Here is an 18,234-nt window from a genome sequence, read left to right on the forward strand (position 1 = left end):
GCGTCACTCTGCAGAAGTCAGGGTAGTTACACTGGCAGCTAAGTTGGCCTGAGAGCTTGGACAGCATCAGCACTAGAGAGTTTTGTCCCCTTTGCAAAACTATACCCATGTTCCTTGAAACTCACTGCTACCCACCTCCTCCAGGCCAAAGCCTAAGCAAAGAGATGGGCCGCATGCCATTCCCTGAAGGTCAGGAGATTAATAATCTGGCATAATGATGGGGGAAGCATATCTCAGAGCAGAGGACCCTTTATTGCATATTCCCTTCAAAGCTAGGCTCTGTCATCAAAAGCGTCTCTGCTGACCTCAACTGCAGTTGGCAGAATATATAGGAAGAGAGGGGAGCCTCTCAGGTAGCCAGAACCTGAGCCATGTAAGGCTTTATAGATCAGTGTCCACATCTTACACTGCGGCTGGAAATGACAATGAAGCCAAGCCAGTGTTTGGAATATCCTCAGACCCTGCAGCTAATGCCACTAGGCAGCCACATTCTGCACCAGCTGTAGCTTCCAAATGGCCATCTCCACACTGCATTGCTGGGTGATGAAGTGTTCCCTCTTCATAAAATTACATGGAATGTGTGTATCCGGATCTTTCACTCTATAGTTGCTGGCATAACCCCCCCAGTGCTGGAACAGACTTCTGTCTAGATTGAGCTATCAAGCTGGAGTGAATACTTTGGGGCTGAAGCAGTCTTTATAGTTCCTTAGCTCCACCCCTAACACATGCTGACCTATCAGTGTCCTCTACCTGACTCAAAAAAGAGTCTCAAAGCTGGTAGCAAACACTGCCATCTTTCTCAGCTCCAAGAGGATTACTCCAGCGCATTTCCTAAGGTAAAAGCCTTTTCATTTTGGATAAAGGCATTTGAGAAGAGGAAATGAGAAGCCATCCATGCTGAGCACTCCCAGCCGTTGGTTTCTACTTTCCCCTTTTTTCCTTGAGCATCGTAGTACAAATAATATATTCTCCATTTAACCCTTTCACTAGCCACCCTATAAGGTCTCCAAGTCCTCTATGGCAGACCACTCCATCACACAGCCCAGTGCAGGGGATGCTTCTGAAAATGTTGGCTTTCCCCTCTCTGTCTCACTTTCCCCATCTGTAAAGTGGTGCCTAGAGAATGATCTGGAGGAGTCCCTGTTTCACGGAGTTGCCTATCCCCCACATTGGCTGTTCCACATAAGGGAATGATCTGGGCTCTTGTTAGTGAGTCATTCACCTTAGTCTTCATGGCAGATCACTTTTTGACTGTTTCCTAGCATTTGTATATCTTTTTGTCAACCCATTGTTTGACTCTGGCAATGAAGCCAAAACATACAGTGAATGTGGCACTGCAAAGTAGCAAGCAAGTGAGAGTGACCAGGCTTTGGTCAACTCTTTTGTATGGAGTATTTGTGTGGTATGTGGGCCTGCTTCTGACTGGTGTAAATCAGGAGTAATGCCATGGAAGCCAACTGCTCCACTGCAAAATTAGTAACAGGCTCAATAAAGTGCTGTCTAGCTACAGTGAGAAGAGTAAAAAATGCCATCATCCAATTCTGTATTCTTTGTTTCTCAGTAAGCCCCATATCAGATTGCTCAGTTCACAAGTTTACAGGTCTATTTGTTTTGGGCTGCTTTTCACTGTCAGAACTGTAAGATCACAACAATAAAGATTCTGGAATAGGAATTTAGTTGCCAGCTTGGTGGGTGATGCACAAAGAATACAAGAGATCTGGCTTTTTTCCAGCTAAATGAGTTCTGCTGTGCTGATGACACTAAGAATTTGTTTTGTTCCCAGGCTGAGCAGAGCTGAGTTAAGTATAAAACACGTTGGACCTGAGTCTGTATTCCTTACCTGAGTAAAACACGCACTGAAGTCAGGGAGAGTTTGGCCTGATTAAGAACTGTGGGTTCTGATCCACATGAAGCAGATATGTGACAAAGATCCCACTTTTCAGACTATATCGTCACCCTGGCCACCCCCCAGGATCTAATCCTTGGAGTATCTGGGGTAAGCTAAAGGTGCCTTCCCCAGTAAAATCACAATAAGGGGCAATACCACCATTGCCTCCCTCTGGAGGGTGAATCCTGCCTGGCACAAAATGGCCAGCCTAGCTCTGGGAGGTTTGATGTATGCCTCTCTGCACTAAGTTCTGTGAGTTTGGCCCTCGGTCGCTTGTGCTGCATTGTAAGAGGGAAGAGCTTCCTGGCCATCTCCCTTTGTCGGCTGTGCAGTGGATCCAGTGCTTAATTTGTCCCAGGGCTGAGCTCTGGCACCTCTGGGCTTTGCAGTTCATAGCCCCGGCACCTCTGGGCTTGCTGTGACAGTTATGAAAGTAAAAAAAATTGTTTGAGCTCCGGCACCACTTTCATTACAAATTAAGTACTGAGTAGGTCTCACTGGAGATCTCTGTGACCACTGAAGCAGATGTTTCCCAGGCATGTCTTGTGCTAAGTGAGAAGATGCTCTCTGGAGAGTAAGGAAGCATGTGTGTGCCATGTCTTCAGCACGTACCGGTTGTAGGAGGTTATTTACCAGCCCTGGAGTGGGTGGTCAGTGTTGTGATCAATTTGGTCGCCTGATCAGTTTGACTAGGACCAGGTTTTTCTAAAAGTTCACAAACTCAGGATAGTAGATCATGGTTTTATTTAAATAAGGAGGAGCAGCCATGTGATCCCCAGCCTCCAACTCTGTTGGCTCCCTGTCCATTTCAGGACCCAGTTCAAAAGCCCTGGTTTTATTTAAGAACCTCCATGGACTCTCCTTATCCCATTTCATAGATCTCATCTTCCCTCCTCACTTTCTTTGCTCTTCTCACATGACCTAGCACTCCTGGTGCAAGAACTACAGTGCCTGCATGGAAGAGTGACTGGATGGAGGGAGATAGAGTGGGGAAGCGGGTTGTCAGCCAGTGAAGTGTAAGAGGTTCTCCTGCTGAGCCACAGTCAGGAGCGGAGCGAATAGCTCCATTCCTGACTCTGACCTTCATCCACTCTGGCACTCATACAACTTTGCCTGTAATGACTGAAGCGCAATTGATACTTGACCTCAGAAAAAGCAGTCTACATAGCATGACTGGTACTGTGTCTGATAATGACTGATAGAGTTTTGCACGCTGAGATGCAGTGTGTCACAGCCATTCTAGGGGGAACACACAGTAATCCTGTTAATTTTTTCCAGAGCAGACAAGGCCATTTTAAGTTCAGTTATTCAAGCAATAAAGACTTTGTTTCTTTACAGCCCTCTGAACCAGAATAATAGTGCCCATGTTACATGGGGATGGTGCCCTTTACCAGTCAAGTTGGCATTCCATCATAGTAATAGTAATAGCATGGGTGGCAGGTGAACCCCAGGCTCTGGGAGGCTAGACCCTGGCCCAGACCATACCTTCTGCCCAAAGTCCCACCCCTCTTGCCAGAGCCCAGAGTCCCTCCACCTCCTGGTGCGGCAGCCAGCCCCACCCCCATCTCCAGGCTGCCCGAGTAACCCCAGCCCAGGAATGCCAGGCGCGTGAGTAGGCGGCACATGCCCCCTCCCGCCCCAAAGCACTGAATAGGTGAGTGGACAGCACAGCCCTCCCTCCCCCCCAGCCTCGGAGCACCAGGTGGGTGAGTGGGAGGAACAGCACTCCCCCCCCCCAGCTCCGAAGCACCAGGCGGGTGAGTGGGCGGCATGGCCTCTCTCCCCTAGTCCTGGATTGCAGACAAGCCCCGATTAGCCCCCCAGCCTGGGGATCCATCCATGAGGGGGAAGGGCCCCCTGCGGCACAGCCCAGGAAGCAGGAAGGAGCCTGGGGGTGAAGCATGGGCAGGACCACGCAAGGCTGTTTGGGGAGGCACAGCCTCCCCCTGCCTTCCATACCCACAGCCCATGAATAGTGAATTGGTTCCATTATGCCCCTGGAGCTGAGATAACAAAGTTTAGATAGAACCGTTTAAAACTCTGACCAGAAATTGTTGCTCCTAAAAATCTGGCTTCTATTTTGGTTTTGATTTTTTTATTTTTCCTCCTCATGGTTTTATCTATCATTTGATTAGAATCTGGAAAAATAAAATCTCTGATCCACTGTTGAGAGTATAATACACACACTGTTGAAGAAAGAGCAGCGGTTCTCAACCGGGGGCCTGTGGCCCCCTGGGGGGTCAGTGAGCCCTTTCAGGGGGCCTTCAGGGCCCTATGGCTGAAACCCAGTGCCCTGAGCCCCAGCAGTGAAGCCAGGAGCAGCACGGGGCTGAAGCTGCCCTCACCCTGCCCCCAAGCTAGGAGCAGCTCCTGAGCGAGTCAGGGGCTGGAGGTGGTGCTCCCTCCATGGACCTCGCTGTGTGGAGCTAGCTCAAGCCCTGCCAGTTGCCAGCCCTTTTCCCTCAAAATAGAAGTTAAACTATGCCTATGCCCAAGGGTCCCCTGGCTTGGAGCCCTGAGCTCCCCCCCTCCACCCCCACTGGGCTGTGGAGTTTTTATAGCATGTTGAGGGGGCCTCAGGAAGAAAAAGGTTGAGAACTCTTGCTGAGAATAAAAATCTATTACTAACCATTGCATTTATTCGGGGTTCTATTCATGCCAAGCAGCATGGCTGGACTGATGCTCTACCAAATCAGCTTTGTTGGACTTGGCCTTTTAATTTTGATTTTTTTGTGTGCGCAACTACTGAAAACCCTGCTTCTTGGCAACAATCATTCTAACCAAAGTGAAAATACTCTGGAAAATGTGAGGAGACTAGGAATTTGATACTATTGAACATACTGAAGGCAAATCCTCTCACCTTGTGCCAAGCCTGAGCAAATGGCCTTGGTGTCAGTGAGTTCTGGAGAGGGATGTGTGCTTTTTATTTTTTGGTATTGTAGCTATGTCAGTTTACCACCCAAAAAAGCATCTAACTGCTTCTAAAACATTCTAGTGACACATCTAGCTCAACCAAAAAATAAGCATCCAGAAGTCAGATTTGACAAATGCCCTTGTTAACTCCCCAATACACCAAAACTAGAACTCTCCCTTCCCCATTGTCCTGTTTTTTCCCACTCAAACCACCCCAGAGAAATCCTAGGAATATTCACTGAGGGCTGTGGGTGACTCCTCTGCAGATCTGGCTGCTTGAATTGCCTCTGTACACAGAGATTTTGGGGTGGTATAACAGAATTATTCCCAGAACTTCCACCTGGATAGGGTGGAATTGCATGCCCCCCCATTATGGCTCGTTGGCACAATTTACCCCTAAAGTGGTGGTTGTACCATGTCACTGAGTGAAGAATTGGGTCCTGTCTTCTTGTTAGTGGTGTTGCCACATGATTAATGGGCAGGGTTGCTTTGCACACGGACTCTCTATATTTTTCAGCTCTCTTATTCTGTTTGCATTGCAGCTATGATCTCATGTGCAGATGCTGGCATTCTGAGCCCAAGCTACGCCCTAGCTTCGGAATGCTGAAATTACAGCTGAAAATGATTCAGGGGAGAATGTCCATGATCTCGTCCAGTCAGGATCCTTTATATGTCAACATTGGGGAGGCCAAAGAGACTTCTGGGAGCGATCCTGCCCTGTACACTTCATTTAGAAATTTGGACAGCGGAGAGAACATTGCTGGAGCAGCTGCTGCTGTCACTAGTGACTATCGCTACATCATGAGCCCCTTGTGCCTTGGAAATGATGTTGGAAGTGAAAGGCATCCCAATGCAGCTGAAGGGGAGGCCAGGAGCCTTCTGCAGGAGCTGGAGTCAGAAAGAGAGAGAAGTTGTTAGCTTGTAAGGAAAAGATGCTCCAGTTCTCTACAATGGGGTGTGTGCAGCTGGATTGCCATGTCGCACTGCTTTCTAAAGCCAGTTGGAGGATGTTTTTAAACTGCATGGGTAGCTATAATTAGGGCTACTTCTGTAGCTAGCACCATCTGCGTGGACTGCTGTTGCAGACAGCTCAGAAAGATCACAAATCATAATAACCCCCTGGACTTTTGGGGGGGTAGGATTAAAGGTCTATCGCATCCAATGGGAGTGGGTACAAAGCTACAGCAACCAATGAGTGTTTGCTCGTCTAATTCTCATTGGCTGCCACCACAGAGTCGAATGCACATACTAGTCCATCAGTGCTTGCTATTTTGTGGATGCTTTTTCAATTCTGGCTGTGTGAGCTTTGGACCAGTAAATCTGGAAACACTGGCGAATATTTACGCTGTGGTTCAGGACATAGGGGAAGAAAAGCCCCCTTGTGTTCACTCAGCCGTGCTGCCTAGACCTGTTGCCTACCTCAGTGGTTCTCAATCTGTGATCTACGGAGCTGCTTACATACAGTGATAAAACAGCCAGTGTTTTTCAAGCAATGACACTTGTTGCTAGAAGTAGCCCCGCCCAAGGCTCTCTTAGAATGTCCAGATGCTTTTGTTGAACAACTAAACTGAAACCAATGAAAATCCAACACCTTTCTCCACCTTGTGCACCTTGTATCTTTCGTTGTCTTCTGTTTGGTATTAATGCAGCCCTGATCAAATGTGCAGCTGTTGTAAAATGAGTTGGCAGGGGCAACCATGCAAAAGGATAGAACCATACTTCACAGGGAAGTAAATCGAGCTCTGCAGTGGGGGCTGGCAGCAGTGCGGGGAATCCCTCCTCAGTAACATAAAGTGGAGAAGAAAGAAACTGCACAGATACAAAATGAAGGCCGGTAACCATGCATTGACTTCATCAGAAGCAGGATCCAGCATTTGCTTTATTGCTTTATTTTAATCTTCCCCCTTAACTGTCCCTCTCTTATGTTTTTCATGTAACCAAGCACTGTAGGTGCCACTGAAAAGGTGTGGAATCATTGGGAGCAAAGAGATCAACAAGCAGGGGTGCTGGAACAATTTGTATAGTGGGGGTTTTGAGAGCAATTGAACCAAACTGTAAACCCTGTATATGATGGAAATCACTTCAAGCCAGGGGGTGTTGCTGCATCCCCAGCACCCATGTCACTAAGGGGATATCTGTCTAAAAGAAGCAGTCCTCACTATGAAAAAATGTGAGAACCAGGGGCCCTGCTGATTAAAAGGTCTTCAGGCATCTGCAAAAGATCAACCACACTGGAACATATTCTGTTTATCACTGCAGCCTTCCAGTGAGGGAGAGATTCATATTACAGCTCTCTCCTCCCCCCCGAAATCAGCATGTCAGAAACGTTATAACTGCAAACAGTCATGTGTCTTGTTTTTTAAATAATGTAATATTTTAATTTAAATGAGCAAGTGTTTTGTATAGCGGTCCCCAGCACTGCCAGAGACGTGCAGTACACCTTACCCCGGTTGTCTGAATGTTTACAAGACCAGGATCTAGCTCATCTGACTTCCTGTGCTCTGAAGAACTTTGCAGTATCGTGCAACTTGGGCTTCCACATTGCACTCCCCTCACAGTGAATGCTGTAAAATTCAATGTTTATACTTTGAAATGAAGTACTAAAGATGGGACCAAGCTGCAAAATTCAAATCCAGATCTGGAATACGAATACCCAGACTTTGCCGACTATGATTCCATTTTACCCGTTGTAAGAGATGTGCTGATAGCAAAATTCAGAGCCACATTCGAGTCCTAATTTAGAACAAAGTCTGGTGTAGTTGGCGCTGGGGTTTTGAAACTCAAAACAACAATGTCCTAAAGCTACTTCCCAGAAGTTCCACACAATAGACAGCACCATCTTATAGACCAGGAAATGTAGGATTTTTCTTCTCTGTTTAACTGGTATACAGAAAACACTGGTTATAAGTGAGCAAATAACACATAACAAAGGGTATTGTTTTACTACAGTACCTGTGCAGATATGTACATGTTTATTGTGAGAGCTGAAGGCCACGTTCCCTGCAGCCAGCTGGGAAATGGAGATGTACCTATAGAATCTAACTTCTGGAAGCATCTCATTAGTTTTTATTCTTTTTTTAATAATAAAACGTGTACTGTGTCCAAGCCCCAGCCTTGTGTCCACTACATCTCACAACTGGTGATATTTTTCTTTAAGGGCCTTCTCATTCAAATGAGGCACTGATAAAACTGGTTGGCCTCATACATGATTCCCCCTCCTTCACATAAAAACACAATGAGCCAAATCTTTCTCCTCACCAAGCTTGAGGAGCTGAGCTCAGGGCAGGGGGATTCCTGGGAGTGGGGTGGGGATGAAGGAAACTTCCAGCCTTCCTAGACTGCAGATCTTCTCTGTGTCACTACTGCAAGCTTGAGACTGCCACTGCCCCTGCTGTGGTGCCCCAGTCTGTGATGGCAAGGGCTGGTGGAGTAGCAGATGTTATAGCCCAGCCGCCTGAGCCTTCCAACTCCACTGGGAAGGAGCTCAGACAAAGCCCTTGCTGGGGGATGGTCTATTCAGAATGTCAGTGAGTGGGATGTGGGCAGTTGTTCCTAATGGTCAGAGCAGGAGTCAGGCCTTGTGGTTCAGGAATCAGAGCCAAGGGTCAGAGGTCAGAAGTCGGAGCCAAGGGGCAGAACTGGGTTACCTAGAGTGAGGCAAGGCAGGAGCAGGTCTAGGAACAAGCAGGTGCAGGAGCCATTGGCAAATGCTTTGAGCAGCCACTGAACTGCTGCTACTGCTGGGCTAAGAGCCCCACTGCGGACTCTTCCAACCAATCTGCCAGTTAGGCAGCCTACTGCAGGCCCGCTGTGGAGACTGGCTCTAGCTCTGGCTGTGGCTCTGCTGCAGGACGATTCCTGACAAAGAAGAGCTGGTGCCAAAAGAGGAAGGAGGCTAAAAACAGTCACGGGTGCATTCAGACCTTAAGACAGGCCTTGCCCTGTGCTCTGAAAATAGCAGCTGAGTGATTCAGGACAGACTCAGGGAGGACCTTCCATACAGAGAGTACCTGATCAGAGAAGATTGTGCCCCAGATTGGTCCAGGGGATCTCTGGGACAGACAGTAGAGATATCCCAGCCAATCCCAATTGCCTTGCGGGTTGCTCAAATATTTTGGTGTTAGATTGTTAGGGGCTTCGTATACTTGGCTTGTTCTTGTTCCTATTAAAGCCATTGAGAGCTTTGCCATTGAATTCCATGGCAGTGAGATCCGGACCACCCTCAGCAAGATTCTGAGTAAAGTCTTAGCCTAATACTTTTGATTTTGCCATTTCTGGCATCATTTTGGAAGGCTGTCTTCAAAACTAAACCAACTGTTCCCCCTCCTTGCGTGGAGCCAGTAGAATAGCGCAGACTCCCCCATAATGGTAGTTTTGCTTGGGCTGCAGACTCACCATAGCATTCCCTCTGGTGGCAGAGCAGTCAGAAGGTTGGGCTGCCTGTTCTTACAGAAATGGGAGTGCCACAGGAATCTAGCCTGCAGATTTAAACCTGATCACACTCCCTCCTACCCCCAAACCTTCCTCAGCAATGGGACCATGACTCTTCTCTCCCGTTCTAAGGTCTGTTCAGACCACTCAGTGGCTGTGGCACTTACAATGCCTTTTGCAAAGTAAATTCTTCTGCCTGGGAGTGGGGAACATACTCTGCTGCATGGTTCTCCCTTGTCTGTGGAGCTATAGCATACTGGCTATGAAGAGGAGAGAGGCAGCTATGTGGTGAGGATGCTGCTGTAGCATAAATTGCTTTCTCCTCTGTATATGCATGCCCCCATCCCTTAGTGAAGGTCCCTGTATGCGGCACGGGGGGAAGCATACGCCCTTTTAAGAAGGAAAGAGAAAATGTACTATGGGGGTGGTCAGATTTGGGGCCTGTCTACCTAGACACTTTCCCCTTTGGGAAATAATTAAAACCCAGTTATTTAAAATGTTGATTTATTTCTAAATCTCAACAGAGTTTCTTAGCCCTGGGTCATCTCACCAAAGGGAATAACCTCAGCCTGTTACCATGCATGATCATTTATTTTATGTCGGCAGCTACAGTTTTGGGCAAGCTGGGATGATTCTTTCACCTTCTTCCTACAGTACCTTCTTGTAACACTTGGGCCAGAATAGGCCCCTTTTTGAAACATTACTGTGCTATTGTGTCTCGTAAAGGCGCCTATGGAGTCTTGTAGCACAGCCATATTTCTTGTGCAGCTTGTTTATACATAAGGACTGATCCTGCACTCATTGCAACCTCTCTGTTGTCAGTCCTATTGGCTAGGATAGAACTTCACGAGTGCAAATAAGGTCAGAATTTGGCCCACAAGTTTGATGGGACAGAACAGACGTTTATTGATGTGGCCAGACATGTCTGCAATATGAGAATAAACCTCTAACCCATGCAAATGAACCATTCTCCACACCACTGCCACCCCTACTCCCTTTTTTTTTTTTTTTTTGGCGTGCACTTAGCTAAGTCTTGCAGGCCTTACTCGGTAAAAGCTCCTACTGAAAGCAACCACCGTTTTGCCTGGCTAAAATCTTGAGCTGGTCAAATAATTGAAAAAAGCATGTTTGCAAATATATTCCTGAATAAATGACTTGAACTCCATTTGGCTGTTATTCACACTATTCATTTTGTGTCAGTTTTCAGCCAACTGCCAGTATTTGCCAATCGCCAGCGTTTCAAGAATCCATTGCTGAAGTTTGTTTATAAGCTTTTCTATGACGCTCATCGTGAGTATCTGAGACCCACATTCATGGATTGATCATTATTCATTAGTCAACATTCATTATGTTCCTGTTTAAAAATCGGTTATCTAATCAGAGAACAGAAAAGACAAAAGGCCCTGCTTCTCATTTACTTGTTCTCTCAGTGTAAAAGGACCTTAGTGTCAATGAGCATTAAGACTGTAATGACGGTAGGTTTTGAGCCTGACAGTGGTAAAATGTGAAAAATGGCTATGATTCTGCTTTGGCACTGTCTCCTATTCCATATAGCCTCAATCTTGAGAGAATATAAGATATTCCATTCCTAAATCTGTGTGGGCTGGGGAAATAGGGTATTCTTTGCTCTGCCCACAGTACCATTGAAATTGCAGAGAGGCTGTGTATTTAAACACTATTGCTGCTCACCTGGGTCTAGCAGAGCTTCTCTGACTACTATTCTGAGAGCTTTCCAAACATGGCTACAACTAGCATGTTTCCAACTGTAACATGAAAATGATGAAAATGTTTTGGGGGAGTTGTTTTTGCAAGCTTCTGTTTTCTAACAGAAGTTACTACAGGAAATATTTGACCTTAGGAAATGTGTTGCACCTGCTAATTGAAGTGCTCACAGATAGGGTAGGGATTTAAAGGGGTTGGTCTAGTTTTTTTAAACCTTTTTAGGGACTGACTGTTGCCAATCTGCTATATGAATGAATGGACTTAGGAGCAGGAAGGGGGTTGGTCTGTATGTGGAAAATCCTGCTGGAAATACACAACATGATGCTAAATAATGCTCAGAGCATTTTCCCAAAGAAACAAAACTGACAGCTCTGAAAGCCTTGAGACAACGTGGAGAGCACTTAAGAAAACATTCTGTAACTGTAACATAACTAGTACACTGGATTCAGCATGTCACTGCACACTTAGCTGACATATAAGACATGGTTTCTGATTGCTACCTTGTTATTAACTGGACGGTAGACTGCTGTAGTGTTTCTCTTGTGTTCAGACTATTATTACATTTACAAAAGAGGTTTTGCCTAATGGAGTATTGATGGTTCACGGAGAACTTGCTGGTGATTTGCAGAGAGCTGGTTGGTCACATGAGGGTGTGTCTCTAATTGTTAAAAGAAGCTCAGAATAGTTTGGGCCAAATTCTGGGCTGGTGTAAATAGACAGAGCTCCACTGACATTAGCTGAGGAGCTGGCCTATTAAATAAGTATTTTCCTAATACTATTTCTCCATGTAAGCAACTGCTGTAGTTTCCACAAGGATATTGCATAAACATGAAAGGGCGGGAAGGTAGTCAGCACATTTGTGTATGGGAGGGAGATGTACATGGGAGAATTGCTTTATTAAGATCTAGCCTATACTGTGGAAAAGTTTGAGAACCCCTAATTTTAGAGTATTGAGATAAAAATACATGGTGCAATATGCCTTTCCAAATATAGTTCTTCACTGTGGATACATGTTCTTTATTCTTCTTCACATTCTAGTAAAATAAAGTATCAGAGGGTAACCGTGTTAGTCTGGATCTGTAAAAGCAGCAAAGATGCATCCGACGAAGTGGGTATTCACCCACTAGAGCTCATGCTCCAATACCTCTTTAGTCTATAAGGTGCCACAGGACTCTTTGCTGCTAGTAAAATAAAGTGACAATGAGAAGCACCTTTCACAATGGTATCCAATTCTACTCAGTTATACTGGTGTAAATCTAGAGTAAAGCAACAGTGAAATTCACTAATTTCATCTGAGTTACTCTGGATCTACAGCAGTGCAAATGAAAGCAGAGTTTGGCTAGCTATGTGCAATATGCTCAGAACAATAAAAATCATTAATTCGCAGTTTAAATCCACCATTAATGCTCTGCTTGCTTACCAATTTGAGCTCTGAAGGTGCTGTAATAGCTCTTCAGTGATCATGGAGTGTATGCCTAAGGTGTAATATGTTACTGAGATAAAAAGTGCAAATTTGAATAAGGGGGACACAATAAATATGTGAAGGATCTGAACTGAACTCTCAGAAAAACATTTTTTCCTCTGTCATTTAAATATCTTCAGATATAATGGGTCAGGTGCTGGCTTCAGCTGTGCTCAGAAGGCCGCTGTGTGGTTTTAAAGGTATTATGCCAAATTCTGATCTTAGTTATGCCAATGCAGCTCCATTGAAGTTCGGTTGCACAAGTGTACCTGAGAGAAGAATTTGATTCATTAAGTGAAATATTTTCCAGCTTCAAATATATCTATTGATGAAGCCTACGTGGAACATTACTAAAGTTTCCTGGGACTGTTGCACTGCCAGTGGGCCACGTTTTCTGTTGGCACAAATGGGCAGAACTCCATTTCCACAAGCAGAGAATTTGGTTCAAAGTTTTCTCTTTTTTTCCTAACTAAATATACGTCGGCAAACATTCCTAGTCTGTTGAATTCTGCAATTTTGAAGTCAGTGAGGCTGCACTACTGTAACTGAGGAAAATAATCTGGCCCACAGAGACTTCTCAGGGCGTATGGTACTTGCACTAGAGAATCATTATGTTACTGAAGCATGACTTATATAATAGGATCTTTTACAGCCGGCTGATTCTCCTGTCACACTACTGTAAATAAGGAGTAGCTCCATTGACATCACAAGCGATACAATGGTGTAAAACCAATATATGTGAGAGGGGAAATCAAGCCCATAATCTACCATTCAAATAGACTTCCCTGAAATCACAATCTGACTTCTCTTATATGAAGAGACCTGTAAGGATCGAATCAGCCTCATGCTTTTTCACCTAATCAAACTTCATTTAGTATCACTGAGGCTTGATTTTGATATCACATCAGTGTCAATCAGTAGTAATTCCATTCTGTCTCACGTACGCATATTCAGCAGAGCAACATTCTATAGATGCAGTTGCAGGTCCATAAGCCATTTCAAGGCTGACACTGATGATATCCTCCCTTTCACCTTTGAATCCTTATTTGGGGCATTACATTATGACGTGTTTGATGATTTGGAAGTTCTCACCGCAGTCACACGAAGGAGAGTCTTTGATTTTCCACTTGTGCACAAAGTAGCCACATGTTCCATGGTTTGTTTGGATGAGGTTCAGTGTGGTCCAAAGTCTACATGGCAGGTTGAAACTTGGAGAGTGGCTTGTTGGGCCTGTGATAATGTGCTTGCTTGGAATCGTGGATGAGGTTCTGATACTTTGCCATTCCCTGGCCAGATCCAGAGACATGAGGTGGTCGCATGGATTCCATAGTGGTTTTCATGATTTCAGGTGTTGTTGGGGTATATTGTCCATAACCTGCCAATGGGAAGTTCCAGGTAGCCTTTGTTGGCCCCAGGGGCTACTACCCCTGAATGGATCTTTAATGGCTCCCTGTGGAGTAGATTACTGAAAAAGGTCAGCAGTAATTAACTTGCATTGAGTAATTAACTTAATACTGAGAAGGAATTACACAAGCAGTAAAGGGTTACATTAAACACATAACTCCTATGTTAGACATTAAAGAACTATACATTAAGAGCTATACATTCCTCTTAGTGAGTCTCTCTTTCACAAACAGGTCCTGTCCTAGCCTCACACAGTTCCTGCTTGGCAAACAGAGAAGGTGGTTACCAAGTCTATGGACAACTTCTTCCCTCTGGGTCTAGTCTCCTCAGCCCTCTGGTCTGTCTCGGATTCCCTTGAGGCAAGGCCTTCGCTGCCTGGAAACCCCTCTGGCTCATAGTCCTACTTGAGCCCACAGAGCAGCGTTTTGGTTACTCTGTCTAGCTGCTTCTTCAAGTGTCAATTAAGGAATCTCTCCCTTTTCTCTCTCTGCCAGTAATTTACTTTGCTTGATTTTATACTTTTTTCCTCAAAGGAGTCACATGTCTCAAAAACATGCCCAGTGGGCATGTAGTTATTAACTTTAGCTGATTCGTATTTTGGAAGGGGCTTGGGTGTGGTATTGAACAAAGACCATACCACATTTCCTCACTCATCAATCATTCACTTTGGCTCTCTGCATGGTGTCCTTGCTGTAGGGTCACTATAACCAGGTCAGCCTGTGCTCCATGCCGGAACTTTATACATGTGTTATAAATCTATTGATAGGTTCAATATCGATTGCACATGCAGGCTTTGCCAGTCTTTTGTCAAATCTGCTTCTGCTTAAAGGGACCCTGCTCCTAGGGTCCTCTGCAGTTCTTCAGCCGTATTTAAGTCATGTCAAGTTATGCTCACACATTCATTCAGCACAGCCACACCAATTTGGCACCATCCCAACAGTCTTCAGCATGTTTAAGTTCTTGTGCTGTGGCTATAGCTTGATGGATAGCTGGAGACAATAGAGATGTTGATCTTAAAGTTCCCATGATGATTCGCGTGGTCTGATTCAGCTGTATTGCAGCGTCTCGTCCACATTGGTGCACTGTACTCTGCAACTGAGAACACTAGGCCCATGGCCGATGTTTATAGCAGCAGGGCAATTGATCCCCAGCTTGTTCTTGCTAATTTTTGGATCCTATTGATGCGAGTCTTCGCTTTGGAGGCTGCTTTCTTGAGGTGGTCATGAAAGGTGAGTGTGTGGTCAAGAATGACACCAAGATATGTTGGCTTTGGGTCATAATGCACAGTTTCAATAGTTAGAGTGTTTTATGTGATTCTGTTGTCAATTTGCTCTGATTTTCTTGGATTTGGTCTCAGCTGCCATGTTTAAAAATACTCCTCCATGATCTTAAGGTCAGATGTCAGGGTCATGTCAAGTTCTTTAAAGTTATGGGTGTGAATTGCAAGTGCCAAATTATCAGCATATGCAAACTTCTGCACTATTAGGTATATTACTCATGTAAACACTGCAAAATGTCCAAGTGACTACAGAGCCTTGTGGTTACCCATTATTCAAAAAGAGTGTGGCTTGCTGGTTTGACCTCTGAGGTATGTACGCATTGCTCTGCTGCTAAGCATGATGCTCAGCAGCCAGAGAATGCACAGGCAGGGGATCACTTTGGCCAGTTTTAGTAGCAATCCATCCAAGCAGACTGTGTTGTAAGCTGCTGACGGATGAAAGTGGTTTAATTCCAGTGAAGTAAATGGAATTACATCACTGTAAAACTGGTGTGAGTTCAAAATCAAACCTTGAATGGGATCCACGAAGGAACTTAGGGCTGCAAGGCTGAGTACCACAGTGCATAGCTTTCATGCACCTAGGAAACCACAGGAGCAACACTGTGATCCACAGAGTGAGTTAGGCACCTAGGCTCCTTATACAATGAATAGGGAGAAGTAGGCACCTAAGAATGTGATTCGCAAAGTCAGCACATTAGGCGGAGAGCAGCCTAAGCTAGCCAGTGGGAGATACCGACCAGAGGTCTGTGTCCTAAGCCCCACCCTTCTCCTAAAGGTAGCCTAAGCCTGGGCTGCACAGAGGCACCTCTGCTCGTGATCCATGAATTGTGGAAGGATGGGCGCTTGACCACCTAAGCCGCATGCAGGACCTGAAACAAAAGAGGCAGCAGCAGCACTCCTTTATATTTTTTAGCTTAGTGGCTAACTAGGCTATAGAGTCATTCTAACTCTTTTTTCTGGCTCAGGTAATATTTAAGTTTTCCATTGTTTAATTAAAGTAGAACAACGTCAATAGGAGAGATTGAGGGGGCTCTCATATCAGACTAGTCCATAGCCTAGTGATGAGAACATTCACCTTAGAGGTGGTAGGGCCTTGTTCAAATCCCTTCTCCCCCTCAGAAGGAGGGGAGACTTGAAGCACATCCTCGATGAGTACCTTATCCACTTGGCTAAAGGTTCTAAGGGTGCTTCTCCCTCCCACAGCTGTTTTGTGTGAACTTGCCTGAGGGGCCCGATTTGGTAGGCATATTCAGAGACTGCCTACTGGGTTGGGCAGCCAAACATCTATCTTTCCCTGTTTGTGACTTGCTTAGGCAAGAGAGGTGTCCAGGAGCCTAGAGCAACGTTGCAGTGTGCATGCACAGAGGAAAACACTAAGGGTATGTCTATGCTACAGTGACACAGCTGCAGCACTGCAGCTGTGCCACTGTAGTGTAGATACTTCCTACATTGATGGAAAGTTTTTTTCTGTTGATGTAGATAATTCAATTCTCTGAGAGAAGCTAGGTTGACGGAAGAATACTTCTGTTGACCTAGTTGGGTCTACACTGCATCTACAGTGTGAGTTTGTCAACCTAACTACATCCCTGGTCTACACCTAAAACTTAAGTCTACCTAGTACATTGCTGAAGGCTATGAAAAATTTCAGACCCTGTGAAATGTAGTTAGATTGACCTAACCCCCACTGTGGACACAGCTAGGTAAATGGAACAATTTGTCCATCAACCTAGCTACCATCTCTCGGTGAGGCGGATTACCTGCAGCAATGGAAATATCCCATCCATCGATCTAGGAGGTATCTACACTACAGCAGCACAGCTGAAGCACCATAGCTGTGCCGCTGTAGTGTAGACATACCTTTAGACGTCCACAGAATTTGGCAGCAATTGAGCAGGAATTTTGTGGATCACAGTGGTGCCTAAAAAATGGGACTTAGAAGCCTAAATCTCTTCATGGAACCCACCTCTTATGTCTAGCCTGTTGCTAGATTCATTTTTATTGGCATCAGAAAATCTGCACATTGGAGTGTCCCCCACTAACTCAGCTTTCATTTAAAAATACGGTGATGGTTTTTACTCAGTAAACCTCTTGTCAATTATCACAGCAACAAAGCATCACCAGGCACGTGACTTTACTATGAAAAAAGGTGTGTCCTTACCTTGTGGTAGCTAATATGTGGTAACTAACATGAGACATAATCTTGATGAAGACAATGCAGTTTATGACTTTTACATGAGTTAACAGGTAAAAGTAAATCCTTCACGCCCCCCCAGAGTCTTTACCTTAACCTGCTAATGTATGAAAGCTACAAACTGCCTTGTCTTCAGTAGTTTACATCCAGTGAGCTAACATGAGGTAAAAACACATCATTTTTTATAGTGAAGATGCACCCAAAGAGTAAACAGCATGATACTAGTTTTATTCCTGAGATGGTTACAGGCACAGTCAATCCTGCTGGGATTTTGAACCCATGGTTACAGAGGTCATAGGGGGTTCAAAACTGAGACTTAAACCTGCTCTGCCATAAACTCTGGCATAACTTTAAAGTATTTATCCACAAAGAACACATACTTACAGTGGCTGAAATTTAATTTTAAAACATTCTGGGCCATATTCTGTCTTTGATTAGGAACATAGGAATTGTCATAACAGATACTTCAGAGAAGGGTGCAAGAAACCTTGTAATCGACAATTATGGCATAATATGCCCAGAGGGGAAGTTTCCTCCTAATCCCAGGCTGTTAGTGGTTGGTTTATGCCCTGAAGGAAAAGGGTTTATTTAAATGTTTATCCCCTCATAGAATCACAGAATATCAGGGTTGGAAGGACCCTCAGGAGGTCATTTAGCCCAACCCCCTGCTCAAAGGAGGACCAATCCCCAACTAAATCATCCCAGCCAGGGCTTTGCCAAGCCTGACCTTAAAAACCTCTCATATACCTGAAGTCAGTAGGGTGGCACTGATTTCACTGAGAACAGAATTTGGCCTCCAGTTTTCAAATCTTTCACATTTCATTATTTACATTCCTCACGAATATGCCTGTAAAAGAATTTAAATTTAGGCCTTTTAAAAAAATAGATGTTAATTTAATGGTCCATAGATATAGAGGTAAAATCCTTCACAACATTTGCCAGAA

At 45.0% G+C, this 18,234-nt stretch overlaps 1 protein-coding gene across 6 annotated transcripts in view; it reads left to right on the forward strand.

Annotated features, from left to right (window-relative positions):
* The window catches only part of TYRO3 (TYRO3 protein tyrosine kinase), a 68,706-nt gene extending 56,678 nt beyond the window's left edge, over nucleotides 1–12,028 (forward strand). For 5 of the 6 annotated variants that reach the window (XM_030559534.1, XM_030559535.1, XM_030559532.1 and 2 more), the window contains one exon: nucleotides 5,344–10,397. In XM_030559534.1, coding sequence (XP_030415394.1) covers nucleotides 5,344–5,719 — 376 coding nt within the window. In that variant the 3' untranslated portion in view covers nucleotides 5,720–10,397. Of the gene's footprint in view, nucleotides 1–5,343; nucleotides 10,398–10,432 lie in introns of those variants that run through there. The other variant, XM_030559533.1, reaches the window with a different exon arrangement.
* The last annotated feature ends 6,206 nt before the right edge of the window (nucleotides 12,029–18,234 follow it).

Source organism: Gopherus evgoodei, chromosome 4 (genome assembly GCF_007399415.2).
Source record: "Gopherus evgoodei ecotype Sinaloan lineage chromosome 4, rGopEvg1_v1.p, whole genome shotgun sequence".
Classification (NCBI taxonomy): domain Eukaryota; kingdom Metazoa; phylum Chordata; order Testudines; family Testudinidae; genus Gopherus; species Gopherus evgoodei.